The sequence below is a fragment of the Lytechinus pictus genome, chromosome 2, assembly GCF_037042905.1.
Source record: "Lytechinus pictus isolate F3 Inbred chromosome 2, Lp3.0, whole genome shotgun sequence".
NCBI lineage: Eukaryota > Metazoa > Echinodermata > Echinoidea > Temnopleuroida > Toxopneustidae > Lytechinus > Lytechinus pictus.
The window spans coordinates 3,358,368-3,377,544 of NC_087246.1; the positions used below are offsets into that span (position 1 = coordinate 3,358,368).

Here is a 19,177-nt window from a genome sequence, read left to right on the forward strand (position 1 = left end):
CTTAACCAACATGCACCCTCATCAAACACTCACAAAGAACACACACCCACAGCATGTACTCAGATACTACACCACACACTTAACCAACATGCACCCTCATCAAACACTCACAAAGAACACACACCCACAGCATGTACTCAGATACTACACCACACACTTAACCAACATGCACCCTCATCAAACACTCACAAAGAACACACACCCACAGCATGTACTCAGATACTACACCACACACTTAACCACCACGCATCCTCATCAAACACTCACAAAGAACACACACCCACAGCATGTACTCAGATACTACACCACACACTTAACCACCACGCATCCTCATCAAACACTCACACAGAACACACACCCTCACCCACAGCATATACTCACATACCACACCACACACTTAACCAACATGCACCCTCACCCACAGCATTTCTTCCCATACCACGCCACATACTTAACCACCACAACCCTGTATCATTTACACATGCACACCCTCACACACACCCAATCTCACCCACACTTACGCCGGAACTGAAATATAGCAGCAATTGTAGTAATCAATCACTTTAATAACAAATAATTATGGTATATACATTGATCTACAATTCAAGCATGCATAAATTTCTGTCAATGAATGTACACTTATATGAAAATAATACAAATATCTCTGTAGTAGAAAAGTTTCAAATTATGTATAAAATAAATAAAAATGATCACTGTTTCTACAATCATTCGAGATCACCAGTAAGGAGCAAAATAACAGAGAATAACAAGTACAAATATATTTTGTATTCAATGACTCATTCCTGATGAAATACTTTTCATAAATAAATCCTATTTGATCTTCTTTGATAGATTTCTATGTACTCATGTGCCTTTTCTGTGTTCTCATTTTTGTAAGGGAACCTAAACATTAACAGCAAATGAATACTTTGTTTCTTCAGGTGCTCTCATGCTTGAGGAAGGCGAGAGAACATTGTGGTCTGTTAATGATTTGACAAATTTGACCATCTTTACCATCTAGAATCATACCTGCTACATCCTCAAACAGTTCTAGCAACCACCTGTATAAGCACCATCTTAATAAACACACAAAAGGTTAAGTTTCCCTTTTACAGATTAAATATAAATTTCACTAAGCTATCATAATACAGATGTGGGAGATCAAATTAGACCAAAACGAGACCTAACAAGAACAATTCTCAGTATTACAATACAGGAGTAAGTCACTTACAAAATCATATGCAAGTTCAAAATGAATGCTTCTGAGGAAATCAAGTTAAATTTGTTTTTTGGTGTTCACCAATCATTAAACAGACTACTTTGGGAGCACCAATTGAGGTTTGTTCACATAAAATGAGGTATTGAAGCAACCATATTATTTTCCCCATGTAGTCACCTTATATATGACTACAGAGTACTTGCAATCTGGTTATTTATCGTATACCACAAACTTGAGTCAAAATTAAGAATTGCTGGCAGTCCCTAGAACTACAGCATTCCCATTGCCAGTTGGTTAACATTGGAGAATGATACTGGATTTTAAGTTAAAGTTTGTTAATCTATTTTCCTTTTGTGAAATAAGCCTTCAAAATTTGTATTTGATCTAAAAATATGTCCTCATTATTGTGTTATCAAAACTAAACAAGGTTATAAACTATATTTACATTTTACATTAGTATACATACCATACATGTGTTTATACAAAACCTATATTCCTATACACCTAGCACTGTTGCACAAATAGTTACCTTGCCCTAGCTTTTGATATCTCTCTAATGGAATGGAAAATTGAACTTATACAATTGCTTCGAGTCTCTTCAAGAACAGTTCATTATTGTTGTGCAAACTTCATTTTATAATCGATTACTGAATGCAATATGTATCATAACTACTGTTAGTATTTCTTAATGATGCTCACATTAATAAACAAAGAGCTGTGAAAAATAAGGGCTAGCAATCATACATTGTCATAATATCTATGACCAAGTAATAAGTTCTGTCATTTATTAGGCCATTCTAGGGTATACTTTATTCACACTCTGTAGTCTATGAGAAGGAGAAGTATATCAGATTTATTGTCATACTATGTTATGAGTTCATAATACAAATGATGCACAGGATTGAGTGAATCTAAGGTAAATTTGGCATTGTTAATGTCACTATCCTTTACAAATCATTAACATATTTTGTCCTAGTTATGTACTTAGTTGCACTACAGGGTAATAGTAATTAGCTTTATATGCACACCAGTAAAAATGTATGCACTGTTCTTGCCTGATCAGATAACAGATACTCTTCTGCCCATTCTGCCCTACAATGTCAGCATGTAGAAGATTCTACACACTTATAAGAAACAAGTGGAGTGCCTTTAACCTTGGTCATGTGACCTGAAACTCACGAATGATGTTCAGTGACACTTGATTACTCTTATGTCCAAGTTTCATGAACCAAATCCATAAACTTTCAAAGTTATGATGGAAACCAACAAATACCCCCAACATGGCCAATTTCATTGACCCTAAATGACCTTTGACCTTAATCATGGAATCTGAAACTCAGACAGGATGTTCAGTAATACTTGATCACCCTTATGTCCAAGTTTTATGAACTAGATCCATATATATTCTAAGTTATGATGACATTTCAAAAACTTAACCTTCGGTTAAGATTTTATGTTGACGATGGTCTAAGTTCATTGACCCTAAATGACCTTTGACCTTAGTGCCCTCAAACTCTGGCAACTCTGACATTTAAACAAGTGAAACGCCTCTGGCAGTCTCGCCTGCATTACACAATTTAATATAGCAGCAGTGCTAACTTTGAAAACTACTATAAAATAATCATTCGCAAAAACATCATTCATATAATGACATAATACCACGTTCATTGACCATAAATGACATTTGAACGGAGACTTAAGACTGTCAACTACACCCATGTCCACATTTCATTCACTCTATCCATAAACTTTCAAAGTTATGATGGCACTTCAACAATTACCCCAACATGGCCTAAGTTTATTGACCTTAACTGACCTTTGACTTGGTTTTGTGACCTGAAACTCACAAGGGATGTTCAGTGATGCTTGATTACTCTTATATCCCAAGTTTTATGAACTAGATCCATAAACTTTCAGAGTTAGGATGGTAATTCAACAAATACCCCCAACACGGCCAAAGTTCATTGACCTTTAATGACCTTTGACCATGGTCATGTGACCTGAAACTCGTACAGGATGTTCAGTGATACTTGATTACTCTTAAGTCCAAGTTTTATGAACTAGATCCATAAACTTTCACAGTTAGGATGGTAATTTAACATATACCCCCAACACGGCCAAAGTTCATTGACCTTAAATGACCATTGACCATGGTCATGTAACCCTGAAACTCGCACAGGATATTCAATGGTACTTGATTAACCTAATGTCCAAGTTTCATGAACTAAATCCATTAATTTTCAAAGTTATGATGGTAATTCAACAAATACCCCCAACTTGGCCAAAGTTCATTGACCCTAAATGACCTTTGACCTTGGTCATGTGACCTGAAACTCAGGCAGGATGTTCACTAATACTTGATTAACCTTATGTCCAAGTTTCATGGACTAGATCCATAAATTTTCAAAGTTATGATAGTAATTCAACAAATACCCCCAACTTGACCAAAGTTCATTGACCCTAAATGACCTTTGACCTTGGTCACGTGACCTGAAACTCGAGCAGGATGTTCACTAATACTTGATTAACCTTATGCCCAAGTTTCATGAACTAGGTCCATATACTTTCTAAGTTATGATGTCATTTCAAAAACTTAACCTTCGGTTAAGATTTTGAAAATAATTTTCCCAACATGGTCCAAGTTCATTGACCCTAAATGACCTTTGACCTTGGTCATGTGACCTGAAACTCAGGCAGGATGTTCAGTAATACTTGATTAACCTTATGTCCAAGTTTCATGAACTAGGTCTATATACTTTCTAAGTTATGATGTCATTTCAAAAACTCAACCTTAGGTTAAGATTTGATGTTGACGCCGCCGCCGCCGTCGGAAAAGCGGCGCCTATAGTCTCGCTCTGCTATGCAGGCGAGACAAAAACGTCATCTTTGATTACGATTTGATGTTGACGACGCAGCAGTCGGAAAAGCCTATAGCCTAGTCTTGCTCTGCTTTGCAGTCGAGACAAAAATCAAACTCCTGAAAGTTGCATAGGTTTAACCTTAAGTAGAACATTGCATACTAATCATAAAGAAATAATTAATGTTCGTTGAACTGTTACTTAGTCAAAGCCATTTAATTAGTCCTAATAGATTTGACTAATAATTTTTTTTGTCATAAAAAATGAGGTAGGTTTACTATTAATATCTATAGCTAAAATATACGAACAAAAGGTTTACCCAAGATGCAAATGGCATGTACCATCTCCAGTCAAAAGACACATTTTAATGACACCCATTGATTAGAACACACATAAATTACCAAGTAAAACAATTGACATATTTTTGTTACTCAAAGAGTAGAGTGAATTTCTCTTCCCTTTCCCAAAGACATCAATATTTCCAGAATTAGATAAGGCACTATTAAGTAGAGAAATCTCTTGAATTCCCTTTCAGACAATTAAACCCTTCAACTCCTATCCAATGATATATGGTAACATTAATTACCCTCAACAGAGTTTCTTCCTATACAAAGCAAATTGGTATGGGGTACATTCCATTCATCAAAGAGATTTCATTACTGTCATTAAAAAAATACAACTCCATGGTATTGAATTCCCAGACATGAATTACATTTAGCAATCATATAGGCCCAACTTTAAAGAACTAAAGCTGGTTCAACACAACCCTCTGTATAATTTACAAACAGCTTTGTGAAGCAAGTACTCATTTCCTTGAAGACTACAAAATCCTGTTTCTTACAACAAGAGGATCTTCAAGTACATGAATTACTACATAAGCATCATAATCATCAACAGATGGAGTTGTATAAGAGCACCATCACAACAGGAAGAACTAGATGTAATATCAACGGTTCCAAAGAGTCTCCAAGATACCTTCAGAACAGAAAGCACACACAGCTCTTGCACTGCGATCATTTCGACCCGATGAGGTTTCATTCCATTTCAAAGTTTTTTTTTCAGTTCTGTTCTTCTTCTATAAAACAACAACATCAATGACGTTTTCTTCGGACATGTCTAAGTCCTGAGGTGTAGCGGTTGGGGAGACGTCGTCACCATCAAAGGAAAACTGGAGTTGATGAACAGGCTTTTCATGAACTTCTGCAAAGGCCTGGAACACCTCCTCAAAGGTTTCAATCTATCACGGTAGAAGACAGAGTTGATATTGAATAAATGAAACTTATATTTTGCTTATTCCAAGTAATTTGCACACCCCATTGTGCTCTTCATTTGGTATAATTTAAATTTCTTCCAGGTCAATTAGACTTCTGTGATCTTTTGGGATTCCTTTTAGGAAGAGTTAAAAATTTAGTGCACATTAAAACAAATGACATCTCTCAGAGTTGCAAAGACATGACATCCATATTAATCAATACATAAGGATTATTATACCATTTGATTTGAGTCACGACATCATAATGGAATTATCTTGAAATTGTCAGCATGGCAATATACAATCTAGACTTGGAGTTTTTTGTATTGAATCAAACTGCAATTTACTCCTACATGTATGCACAAGGGTTTCCAATGAAACTTAATGTGCAAGTTGCCTTTAAACCTCATTTATCATAATTACCAGACATAAATATCAGTGATAATTCTCAACTCACCTTGGCTAATTTTTTGGTGATGGTTTTGCAGTTTTTCTCCCTTGTTCTTAGTGTGACCCTGACATAATCCTCCTCGGTGAGTGTGGATGAAAACCATGGTAACGCTGGTGTCACTCCATCAACTATCACATAATCTGTAAAGTGACAAATGGAAAATTGAAGAACATCATTACGACCAACACTCTGGAGCCAGTGAAAATAATTTTGTATCACATTTTTGTTGTATCAGGATAGCAGAAATGATAAAATGTAAACTATCTGAAATTTCTCATCCATTTTATCTATCAAAAACTTGTATGACAAAAGATTATTACCATAGGCCTGTCAACACATCACAGGTGATGTTACACCCCAAGCCTAAAGTCCCGGGTGCAAACAATTAATGTACAAAATGTGAAAACAGAGAACTTATAATTGTGTGACATTCAGTATTCTTAACTTTTCTCCAAATACTGATATTCACATCTAGAACTTTAGTTGAGAATGGGATGCACTTGTTATTTGGAATTCATTACCCACTGACATAACCTCTAAATCATTTTACAATCATTTTAAGCTTAAACATTTACATTGAGCATGAAAATCATCAATCTTTATTCCCCTCTCCTATTCTTTTTGTTGTTGTTGCTTTATTCGTTTTGTACACGTTGTACAGTAGTTGGGCATGTAAGGTTCAAAGTACAGCTACTTATTATGTTTACATTATTCTTTTGTTACATGTTTATATTCCTATCTTGTCAAATTTGTTGTTTGATCCTATTTTAAAAGGGAAACTTTCTTGACAAAACCCTTGTTTTTGTTTTTATTTTTATTTATTAATGAAATAAATGCTAACAGCTCTTCCGATATACATCCATCATGGACGTATATAGTTTTATGACATCCTGTTATGTGATGTACATAAAATTGCATGCATGTATTCATGTATCTTTTACAACTTTTTTTTTATCATAGATTAATCTACAGTAAATGAATTTGATTTAATGTAGATTGTCAACATCTTCAACATTTCCCATAAGCGGTTGTCATCATATTATACACATTTTTTTCACAGCAAGTGCAAGTGATCTCCAAGCAGTGGAATGTGACGTGACTTTGTTTGTTCGAGATGGCAAGATGCTTTCTGCAGCAACAAACAGTACACGAATGATCATCACCTCCTTTGAGGAAGACATCAGCAATTTGAACAGGAGAGTGAGGAATGCCCAAAGTTTAAAGCTAATGGATTTTTGTGGAGAGCTGAGCCAGAGAAAGTGACACAAAGTCTGAAACCTTCAGACAACAAATAGAGATAAGACACTCGGACAGATCCATGTAGCATGACACGGATGACACCATAAACAAATCTCCAATAGACTTTGAACATGACTAACAATAAGGCCAATGCCATGACCAGGAAAATGACATCTGAAGGTAGGACGCAATGACGCATACTATTTCTTGAGAATGTAAATAAATATTTAGTTTACATGTGATTTGCATGAGAGTAAACAATGGTAAGAATAGCCAACCATAGTTATGGTTAATGGCTGATTATAAGTTTAATGTTAATGTGGTGCTTGTATTTGTTTTGAACCATAAATTAGGCTTCTGATTCTAGTTTCAATACAGGTTTGTGAAAATAATCCAAATGATGTATCTCAGCATTCTTAAGATGTCAATATTGATACAGGTTTTCTTTCAAGTCTATAAGCTATGGCATGACTTGTTGCCTGAATATCACTTTTCAACAGATGGAGTGTTGTGATTTGGTGGTTCTAAATTGTGCCTTTGAAACAGGGTCTTGAGTTCAAATTTCAGCAATGGCATGATTTCCTTCAGCAAGAAATTTATCCATATTGTGCTGCACTCAACCCAGGTGAGGTGAATGGATACCCGGCAAGATTAATTATTTGAATGCACCAAGCGCCTTTAAACATGCAGCTGGAGCTAAAGCTGGGGTAATATATAGCGTAGAATTGATTATCCAACTAGATCATTATTAACACAAAACTTGAAATTACCCTATTTCATTAATTCATTCATCTTAAAAAGTTGTTCTGACCAACTTCACAAGTTATAATTGCTTACCTAAAATATCTGCTACGTGTAGACTGACAGAATTGGGCGTGTCCTCCTGCAAGATATCCTCACCTTTCCGGGTTATCCTTACTCTTCTCCTTTCAACACCCTCAGACATGCCAAGCTCCGTGAATATTTTCTCAAATGTTTGATTCTATAAGAGAGAGAGAGAGAGGTCAGATGTAGGCCAGTTTGGATTCATCCACCTCTCCTGTTATTAAGACCTGTCTACACCACGTGTATCCCAAATTACATGTGCATGTTAGGTCACTTTTAAAGTTCAAATGTATTCAGCGATTAAAGATGTTTCGGTTTTAAATATGAAAGAATCTTAGGGATTTTCCCCGGGTCGTAAAAAAAAACTTTTTTGAAAACACGACCCCCAAAACATTGCAAATTAATGCATTTTGAAGGTGATTCTGCAGAGCAAGAGTCACTTGAAATAGATTGAAAGTGATGGACATGTTACGATTCATGACATAATTATGGGGGAAGTTCGGGAAATAACTGGGATCGATGACATAAAAATAGAAATAACTCAAAGAAGATGGAGATGCTTGGGACATGTACTGTGCATGAACAGTACTAGACATACAAAGACATCACCACCCGACACCACAAGGGCAAAGAAAGAGGGGCAGACCAAAAGGGACATGAAGGAGAACTATCAAACAGGAAATGAAACCAATTAATCAAACCTGGAATGGGCTGGAAATACTTGCCAGCTCTAGAGGTCTCATTCACTGCTAAGTATTAAGAGGATTAAGTAAAGCAGTGATCACAGACAATATTTTGTATTTACATTGTATACACTTCTTTGGTCAATCAGGGGAGCATTTCATGAAAGGACTTGTCGGACGTTTTATCCGACATGTCCTGTTTTATCGGACAGTTACTATAGCAACATTGCCTCTCAGCCAATCAAAATCAAGGAAAGTTGTCAGATGAAAAAGTTGATGAAACACTCCCCAGGATTGTATGGTGCACTATTGCAAGTCTTGAAATAAGAAATATCTACATTGATGAAAATTCATTTGAATGCTCTCCTTCCGTAACCATGTTTAATATCATATTTTGATTTTTAATAGTAGCTTAAGAAATCTTTTGAAAACATCATTAATAATAAGCAGCATCCTTACCATTGGATAATTTTCATAGCGAATCAATCCTTTCCGACTTCTCACTTTGACAGTAATGGTTTCTCTGGTTATCGGTGCGTCAAGATCAATCAACTCGGAAGGGCTTGCTATGACTGGAGATACGTTATCCATTGCTGCTAATGCTTTGGACATCTTGTAAGACCTCAACTTGTTATCAAGATTACTGCAAAAATAAAAAATAAATAACATCTTGATGAAAGTTCAATCACTGCACTGATTATACTTATTCCAATGAAACTGAATTTAATAACTAGGTCATAAGGTATTTATTGATAAATTAAATAATCATTGAGAGTAATACTATTAACAATATTCCTGTAGAATTATGAAATATTAAAAAAAGTATTTTGTTTAGGTTTTTACTAAACAATATTTTCCTTGAAATGATGTAATGATGTTATATTGACATCTTACAAAAGATGATAAATATGCTCATTTAAAAAAAAAGAAATCCTAGTAAAGGTGAGTTAGTGTATAGTGGAAGTGCATCTAAATTTGATAAATTGACAGTCTTACTCCTTTGCCACTTCTCCTTACAGAATGGATGTTAATTGGATAAATGAGATGAGAGTGCTATTCTTTGGATATTGCTTCATAAACAGGTGTGCCCTACAGAGATAAAATGGTCCTCAGTAAACCAAATCTGAGAGATTTTAAGGGTTTTCATCTCACTGATTCTAAAAGAAATTTTAGAAAATACGTATCTGAGATGAAATAGAACTCAGAATACCACCCCTGAAAGCAATCATCCTCATCATCATCATATCATTACCATCATCACCATCATCATCATCATCATTATCACCATCATCATCATCCTCCTCATCATCATCATATCATTATCATCACCATCTTGATCATGATGATGATGATGATCACCATCATCATCATCCTCATCATCATCATCATCATATCATCATGATCATGATCACCATCATCATGATCACCATCATCTATGAACAAAGAGTAAAGATGCATTTTACTAAATATTTTCTTACTGCAATGTCTTTGCAGCTTGCTTGTTGTTTCTCCTAATCTCAGCCACCATCTTATCATCAAACTCTGGAGGCGGAGGAGGAGATGGTGAGTCATCATTCACTCCGTTACCATTGGAATTCCTTGTTGGGCTGCAGAATCAATAAGAGGAAATAAACATATTCAAAATGCTAAGTATGATAGGTAATCTGAACAATGTATGTGTATATTTGAGCTCTCTGCAAACAAACCATGCATTTTCAAAGGAAACAGCTATTCTCCATCAATCATGCACCCAAGCTCACACCCCCTCCAAACTACATTTTGAAACTGTTAATCACTAGGGTTTCAAAACTAGCAAGAACATAATTTAATGGAAAAAAAAACTATTCGAGGAGCAAAAAAAAAAAATATATACTTTTACAACTTGTCAGTGATACTTGATTACCCCTATATCCACATTTTATACACTATATCTATAAACTTTGAAAGTTATGACAGCAATCTAATAATTACCTCTTAAATGGCCAAAGTTCAATGACCTTAAACGACCTTTGACTTTGGTCATGTGACCTGAAACTCGCATGAGATGTTCAGTGATACTTAACTCTTATGTCCAAGTTTTATGAACTAGATCCATACACTTTCAGAGTTATGATGGTTATTCAACAAATACCCCCAACATGGCCAAAGTTCATTGACCTTAATTGACCTTGGTCATGTGACCTGAAACTCGCACAGGATGTTCAGTGATACTTGATTACTCTTTTATGTCCAAGTTTCATGAATCAGCTCCATAAACTTTCTAAGTTATGATGGTAATTCAACAGATACCCCCAACTTGGCCAAAGTTCATTCACACTAAATGACCTTTGACCTTGGTCATGTGACTTGATACTCAGGCAGGATTTACCTTATGCCCAAGTTTCATGAACTAGGTCCATATACTTTCCAAGATATGCTGTCATTTCAAAAACCTAACCTTCGGTTAAGATTTGGTGTTGACGCCGCCATCGGAAAAGTGGCGCCTATAGTCTCACTCTGGAAGGGGGTGGGGGAAGCGGTACACAAAGTCTATATAAGAGTCATGTTTCATATTTTAAAGGTGAATAACTTTGGTATACTGGGGGCTACAGACTTAATTTTGGTCTCATTTTTAAGCTTGAGGTTATTACAATAATAATCCAACATTATTCACAATTCATTTCAATTGATTAATTGCAATTAACAATAATCAATTAAGAAAACCCTAAAGTTTTTTACAGAAAATACACAAAAATTCTAGCAGAGGAACACATTATGATGTAATTTTTCTGTGAAATGGAGACGGATTGTCATGAAATTTGTGTGATTTGAAAGCTGAGTATAAGCTCTATTAGGGTTGATAGTATAGCCTTATATGCACATCAATTTGTGACATTGCGCTCCATATAAAGAATAAAACAAGGATAATTGAGGGGTGGGGGAAGCGGTACACACTGCATGCAACTCTATGGGATTGTGGTATTGTAAGTATTAAAAATGCATAACTTTGGTTTTCAGTGGGCTATACCTTTGAGTTTGGTCTCATTTTACAGGTACATAAAGGTAAAACAAAATACCTCTATACACATCATAGAATAATAAATTACATGTTATTATGATTTGTTTGAAATTTCAAGTAAAAAAATATTTAAAAAATGAATTTTTGCTAATTTGGAATTTACATAAATTTGCATATCAAAATATGAAATTTTTTAAATGAATGAATCCCTTTAAGTTATATCATCTGAAAGGAAATTTCATGAGCAATCCAAATATGGTAAGTAATGAATGGTAGGGGCAAGGAAAAAAAATATGGACATTTGAATTGAATTATATTTGGATTTTGGGGTCCTAAAAAGTCAAAGACTTTTGCTCATAAGATGTGAGTTGTGAACCCTTCCATATTTTCAATGCCATTTTTTAATACTTGTGAAATTTTCTTTCAGAAAAAGTACACTTTTGTGTGGAAACAGTAAATATTATTAAAGTTATGACCATTTTTACCCTGATAGGTGCACAGTCATTGGATTTCAGGGACATACATGTAACACAAATGGGGCGAGTTCAAGACACAAGGCCATGTACCAAAGTTTGAGAGTTGACCATAAGTGACACTTGCATAACACAAGAGTTACAGAAATTTGGTGCATGTTTTAAAATGAACATATCTTTTTTTTTATAATAAGATAATAAACCTTACCTTGTCGTGACGTCAATGACCTTGTCATCCTCATCATCATCATCACTGTCCTCATACTTATTCTGCTTCCTCTTTTGAGCGGTCTTTACCTTTGCTTTTCCTTTATTTCGTCCAGAGAGCTTTGCTTTGATATCTTCAATGTTTTCATCCTCGTCCTCATCTGCAAGACAAGAATCACAGAGTGCTTTTAAACCTGTTAGGGTTTGGCTGACAACATTTACCTTACCACAAGACTCTCTAACTACACCATAAAATGAATATAACCCAATGCATCTTTGACCCAAGTTTGGCTGCTAACTGAGCATCTGATCCTAAGTTATTTGTCTTGCGACTATGACCTTAGAGGTATGTGATCTTTTACAGACACTACCATCAAATGAAGAAACTCCACTCCAGTGAAACTACTTGTAATATATTCTTGTAGGAAAACTTGAAGATCTATGACAGACATCAAACAGACACTGTTTGATTCCCTGGTTGTGCCTTCACTTTCGCTGGGGAAGCATATGGGGGAAAAAAATGAGAAAAAAATGCCAAACTCAATAGGAGCATTACAGGGTAGATATATATACAAAAATCACTTTCAATTTTTTTTTAAATGAAACATTTTTTTTAATTTACAGGTATAACACGCTATGAAAGAGTTGCTCGTCTATGACGTCACAGAATCAAAACTTACAAAATTTATAACTCTGTTCTAAGACGGATTTCCATCAAACCTCCACCAAATATTTACTTTAATTTGTCTGCTTTTATTAAAATCAACTATTTGTCAGAGTGAACTTCCCCTGTAAATATACGTTCAATAAATTTATTCTTACACACTTTTTAAAATATTGTGGCGTAACCGAGCTCGGTCTGGGTAGCGTTCTGCCGTCTTGCAGTCTCCAGAACCCGGTCCACGCTTCTCTTCATTTTTATATCTCTTTTGGGGTGGATTCGCTCACAAAAGTCTATTGTGCAACATGGTACACTCTCTCACTCGTCTGAAATACACCAGATCACCCGCTCACTCACCCTAAATCATGCAAATGAAGCAACTTGGGAGATATTCAGTATACAGTTCAACTTGATTTATTCGGAGCTTACATCTTACGACCGCACGCCACCGCAGCTCCCAGCGAACTGACGTACTTCTCCAATAATCGCAAAGCATATCACAACTAAAATATCACCCTCTACGATTAAACTATGAAATACATCTTAAAGGCATAATTCATTATGCTACAATATCTATAAACCTTATAGAATCTAATTGAATTCATACATACAGGACAGTACCTCGCAAATGACAACCCCCCCCCCAAAAAAAAAGCTTTAATTCTCAATCATTTCTTATCAAACTTCTGTCGACATGTTTTTCTCATTTTCTGCTTTTATAACTTGATTTAAATTTAGAACCATTTTTTTAAACATTCACACTGGATTTTTCTTTAAAGGAGAATGAAACTCTAGGAGCAAGTTAGCTTTTGTGAAAGCAGAAAAATCAAAGAATAAGATCAACAAAAGTTTGAGTAAAATAGGACTAGCAATAAAAGAGTTATGAGCATTTGAATGTCGAGATCACTAATGCTATGGAGATCCTCCCATTGGCAATGCGACCAAGATCTGTGATGTCACACACGTACAACTCTCCCATTTGGACACTGAAAATATACCCCAAAACATATCTTTTTGCTCATTCTAATCATATGACAAACGATTCATCAATGATATAATGTTGTGAAACCTCTGTACTTGTCATCTCATAAAGAGAACACCTCACCTTGTGATAGACTCTATAAAAGTGAGAATATAAGTGAAATAAGTACTAAAGTAATGAGGGAGTTGTACGTGTGTGATATCACAGATCTTGGTCGCATTGCCGATGGGAGGATCTACATGGCACTAGTGATCTCAATATTCAAATGCTCATAACTTTCTTATTATTAATTCAATCTTCCTCAAACTTTCAACAATATGTTTCTTTGATTTTTCTCTTTCATATGGATTCACCTGGTTTCAAGGGTTTCATTCTCCTTTAAAGAATAAGACGTTACCGGTCTCTAAATCCTGTAGATTTGGTCGGAGAGCCTTCATCTTGCCATCCTCACCAAATGCAGTAAACAGGTTGAATGACTTTAACTGATCCAAATGGACACATCTTGTACGCTTCTGGGCCATTTTTTAAAATTGATTCTGGAAGAGAATGGAGAACAAAGATATATTTGGTGTTCTGTTAATGTTTACCTCTCACAAAACCTCCGCCTCTTTCTGTATGATGATGATGACGAAAACTATGTTTCTGATCTTTATCAATGCCCACAGATGAATTCTTCATGAAACAAATGGAGCATCCGTAGCCCTAGCAGTCTAACCTAACTCTAGCCATGCTAGCATGCAGTGGCATAATGAGCCAAAAAATTTAGGGGGCTCGATATGGCATATCAAGTAAAATGAATAACAAGTTGCACAGCAAGTGAGATTTTTTGTTACAAAAAGTTTGTGATAGATTTTGACATAATATTCAGAAAATAATATCATATATACACACTTATCCCTTTCCTTTTCTTGGTCGTGATTTTTTTTTTTTGGGGGGGGGGGGATTTGTACGCCAGTGCCGCCATGAGTGAAAACACTGGAAACTTCTGGAGATCATAATTTGCAAAGTTAATTATCATAATTATCTAGTACAAAAACAGGATTTAAATGCAATTTAAATGCAATATAAATAACAATAAATAACAAAAACTGACTGTCCACATATCAGCTCTGCATACAAAATAAGTACATGTACACTCGATGAAATTACAGAATTTCAAATCAATTTTTTTATTTGTTTGATTCGCCATGTGATATTCATGAATATTCATAATCCTTTGTTCTTGTCTTGTTAAGTCAAAAGAAAGAAAATCTAGTTATCTACTTTATTATAATGAAGGCCTGGAATTAAAGCCTTTAGTTTTGGTAAATACCCCAAAGGTATATGTCACTATTCAATTGCATTACATGCATGTATGTACCAAAAATGTTTTGATATAAACTAAAAATGTGTATTAATGGATGAATTTACAGATTTTACATCAGAATTTAACTACTGTAGATCCCGTGCCCGATCACAAATAGAACATCTGCATACTTTTGTCGTGTATAAAACAACTTCTCAAGCAAGGAATGGGCCGAACATAGCTTTCTAATATCCAATTAGTAATATGTAAAGTGCTAAAACTACCATTTTAAATAAAAGTAAAATCATTACCGAGAGAGGGCACTAGATTTAATTTAAATGATGATGGCTGGGAATATGTCATATTTAAAGGGGAATCCAACCTTTGTCAAAAAATGATGTGTGAGAGAGAAGAAAAATAGAAAATAAGTAAAAAGAGAATGGTGAAAGTTAGTTTTGAAAGAAATTCGGCAAGCAAAAATAAGTTTTTGCCATTTTAAAATTGAGATCCCTAAGACTATGTAAATTTCAAATAGGAACTAGGTTGGTAAATTACGATAAGTGGTAGGAAATTAGGAATAACTTTCTTATAGGCCTTTCACTTAATTATCAGTGATTTGAGGGTTTTCTCCTACACCGTAAAATAAGTACCTATTCCAGGCCTACAGTATGTGCAGTAATCAAAATATATCCAAGGCAGCAATATTGTTTTATGATAAATTCATGTCCTCATGAAAGAAAAAAATTACAATTTTTTTCCAGTAAACTTAAGCAAGTCGTAGATCTAAAAGTTGATTCCCCCAACATGGTCTAAGTTAATTGAAGCTAAATGTCCTTTGACCTTGGTCATGTGGCCTGAAACTCCGGCAGGATGTTCTTTGATACTTGATTACCCTTATATATACATTATAACTTACGATGACATTTCGAAAACTTAACCTTGATTATGATTTTAATGTTGAGGACACCCTTGCCACAACCGTTGCCGTCGGAAAAGGGATGCCTATAGTCTCGCTCTGCTATGCAAGCAAGACAAAAATGACATTTCAGCCATGTTATGTATTGGAATAAATAGTGCTTGCCTTACATCACTATTACAATGCAGTAAATTTGAAGTGTACATGAGAAGAGCACCTTTTTCATTGAATGTGTGGAGTAGAGCCATTACCAATTTTTACAGTTTTTAAAAATTCATCATTTTCTTATATTGTTCTTGTTGCTGGATACGGCTCATAAAATTCAGATGTGAATATTTCACCTGCATAATTTACCGTAAATTTTAGATAATTCACCTTAAATTTTAGATAATTCTTCTGAATATGTTATCAATTCAATAAATTGAGAGTACAGTGCTGCATTATTTTTTGCAAATTTGGGAGAATCACAACAGAATGCTGTCATTGATCACTTAACCACTTGAGATGTATCTCCTGGCCAAGCCCGGATCGGTACGTTGATCAGGTTTCTCAGCTACTGCATGATGCGCATGCGTAGCCTTAGGCCCCCCAATACCAGTCAAGGCAGTGTGATGTCTATTGGCAAAATAACGATCTCCTTCATTCATGGGCGGAAATCCCAGGGGGGACAGAGAAGACGTGTCCCCCCTACTCAAAATAGTAGGGGGATACAATATCCAATGTCCCCCCTACTATTTGTGGTCTTTTATGATGGTAAGAAATACATCATTCAATATCGAAATAAAACATGTATTTTAGGACGAGATGACCTTACTTTTGGGATAACCTTTTTTTTTTTTTTTGTCAAATTTATTTTCGTCAAAATGATCTTAAATTTGGGGTGATAACTTTTTTTTTTGCTTGTCAAATTTATTTTCGTCGAAATGATCTACAATTTGGGGTTATAATCTTTTATCATTTTTTTGCTTGTCAAATTTTCCAATCCCTTGTCCCCCCTACCTTTTAGGAGAGATTTCCGCCTCTGCCTTCATCCAAATTTCAAAATATATAAAAATTTGTACAAAATGGGTAATTAAGTTCAAGACAATGCAGATATTCTATGTCTTGTGCAGTTATCGGCATTTAGACAATTTTCACATTTCATAATAAGTAATGCTCTTTTCTCAACATTTATCTAAGAGCCATCAAACATACATATGCATCCACGGGACAAAAAACATTCAATTATTTCAATTAAAAATATATTTACTTCCTTTAATTATACAAATCTTTGGGTCCTTCTTACGAAGGATAGCCTACCAAAGCTTTTTGATACAAATACTCTGATGATGTGGAGAACCCAAGCCTTTTGACAAGGCTCACAATATTATGGCAAGACTTCCATATGTCACTGGGCAATAAAAAAAAACAGCCGAAAAATAAAATGAATTAACTTACGAGAAAAACAACAAATTAATCATCATTTATCATGCCATTTGAGTAGGCCTACATTCGTAATTTTGTATCATAATTATCGGATCCAAAATTCCACTTTTTATACAGTGGAAGACCTTGGCAAAAAGCTAGCGCTTGCAGCTTCTTCGTTTGGTTTGGCTGGCAACTAATGGCAACCCGTCAAAAAATTACTATTTTTTTCCTCTTTGATTAAAATTGTGAACTCCAGACATCACATATGCACATACATGTAGGCCTAGACATCATGCCATGAGTTTGACTCTCGACGTCGCTACGAAAAGTGGAGACGTCCCCGACTAGCATGACTAGGGCCGGAGTAAACCTTACAAAACAATGCAGGCCTATGAGGCTGACGCGTTAACCCAGGGAGCTCCGGGCCGCTTAATACTAGGCAGACATGGTAACTCTCCAAAATGGGGTCGCAATATAGCACTCCAAATAAAAGGGGAAAAAATAAATTATGTACTTACCTCGATTATATGGATGAAGGTCTAATGTGACACTGAATCCCGACATCGAGGCACCAACTGGACCCTCAAAAAAAGGAAAGGTTAGACCTCCGTGTCGCGTTCGTTCTCAGTATCGATCGGCCATTTTGACTTTGTTTTCAATTTTGAAAAAAGGAGAACGAACAAGACAAAACCTTTCCTTTTTTTTAGAGGGTCCATTTTGTGCCTCGAATATGTCACTCACTGCTCAGGATTCTGTGTCAAGTCAAGATTAACATTAATATACGATAGACCTTCATCCATATAATCGAGGTAAGTGCATAATTTATTTTTTCCCCTTTTATTTGGGGTGCTATTGCGACCGCATTCTACCCCATTTTGCATGTTTTGGAGAGTACCCTCTGCCTAATAATAGTCAAAGACAAAGAGACGAGTCCTGGGCTCCGGCCCGCTTCGCGAGCCGGAGCTCCCTGGGCCTGGGTTAATGTCGCGTAAGCTTTTGGTTGCTTCATCATGCGCCCATGGGCATGGCAAGTGGCCAAACTTTGTGACTTTGTCTTTGCGTCAAAACTCAAAAGGCCAACGGAAAAAAATATGATTACCACCTTGCATGTCTGAAGTTAAGATGTTTAATTTTAAAATAAAAATAGTGACCGGTAATGACTTACTTCAAAGTTCAATCCACAATGATCCAACTATCCAAGTCTAACAAATATAACTTAAACTTACCCCTAAATCCCAGCCTAACCACACTACAGTTCAAAAGTTAAGGGATTTCCCCGCGCCTAAACATGAATGCACGGATCGCTGATAAAAATCGTACCGTGCTGCGCGCGCTTATCACTTCCGGTATATATACCGTATATACATACAGCTAGCTCTAGCCTCTAGCTCTCGCATTTATTGCTTGGATTGGATGATCATGGCGGAGGGTATGGGCGTATTTTCTTGTTTGTTGTTTCTTGTATTTATTTCTGACTATTTTTTTTCTTCAAATGTGAGTTAGGCCTGAGGGTAGGCATCATGGGCATTGTAAATGTTGAGGAACCGTTATTTCTGTTTGTTTTGCAGTTGCAGATGCATTACTTAGTATCAATGAATCTTATTCATAATCATATTAATCATAACGAGTCGAGCATGTCGAGTGGATCTACCCACTCATTCAATGAACAAGGTTATCATGATTCATGGTTATATGGATCTACCAAACTTAGACACAGTCAG

At 35.6% G+C, this 19,177-nt stretch overlaps 2 protein-coding genes across 3 annotated transcripts in view; one reads left to right on the top strand and one right to left on the bottom strand.

Moving 5' to 3' along the window:
- Positions 1 to 546: 546 nt before the first annotated feature.
- LOC129254995 (uncharacterized) lies at positions 547 to 18,763 on the bottom strand. 2 transcript variants are annotated; one of them, XM_064107470.1, is made up of 8 exons: positions 18,683 to 18,763; positions 14,246 to 14,384; positions 12,207 to 12,366; positions 10,006 to 10,134; positions 8,987 to 9,170; positions 7,857 to 8,001; positions 5,787 to 5,920; positions 547 to 5,314 (listed from the first exon to the last, which is right to left on the bottom strand). In XM_064107470.1, the coding sequence occupies exons 2-8, from the start codon at positions 14,367 to 14,369 to the stop codon at positions 5,153 to 5,155; spliced, it is 1,038 nt and encodes a 345-aa protein (XP_063963540.1). In that variant the 5' UTR covers positions 14,370 to 14,384; positions 18,683 to 18,763; the 3' UTR covers positions 547 to 5,152. The 2 variants fall into 2 exon arrangements, with proteins under 2 accessions (XP_063963540.1, XP_063963536.1); XM_064107466.1 differs by having other exon boundaries at positions 18,622 to 18,720.
- The window catches only part of LOC129254994 (rabankyrin-5-like), a 30,158-nt gene continuing 29,740 nt past the window's right edge, over positions 18,760 to 19,177 (top strand). The window contains exon 1 of the mRNA XM_054893540.2: positions 18,760 to 18,885. Within this exon, the coding sequence (XP_054749515.2) occupies positions 18,870 to 18,885 (16 nt within the window). The 5' untranslated portion in view covers positions 18,760 to 18,869. The remainder of the gene's footprint in view (positions 18,886 to 19,177) is intronic.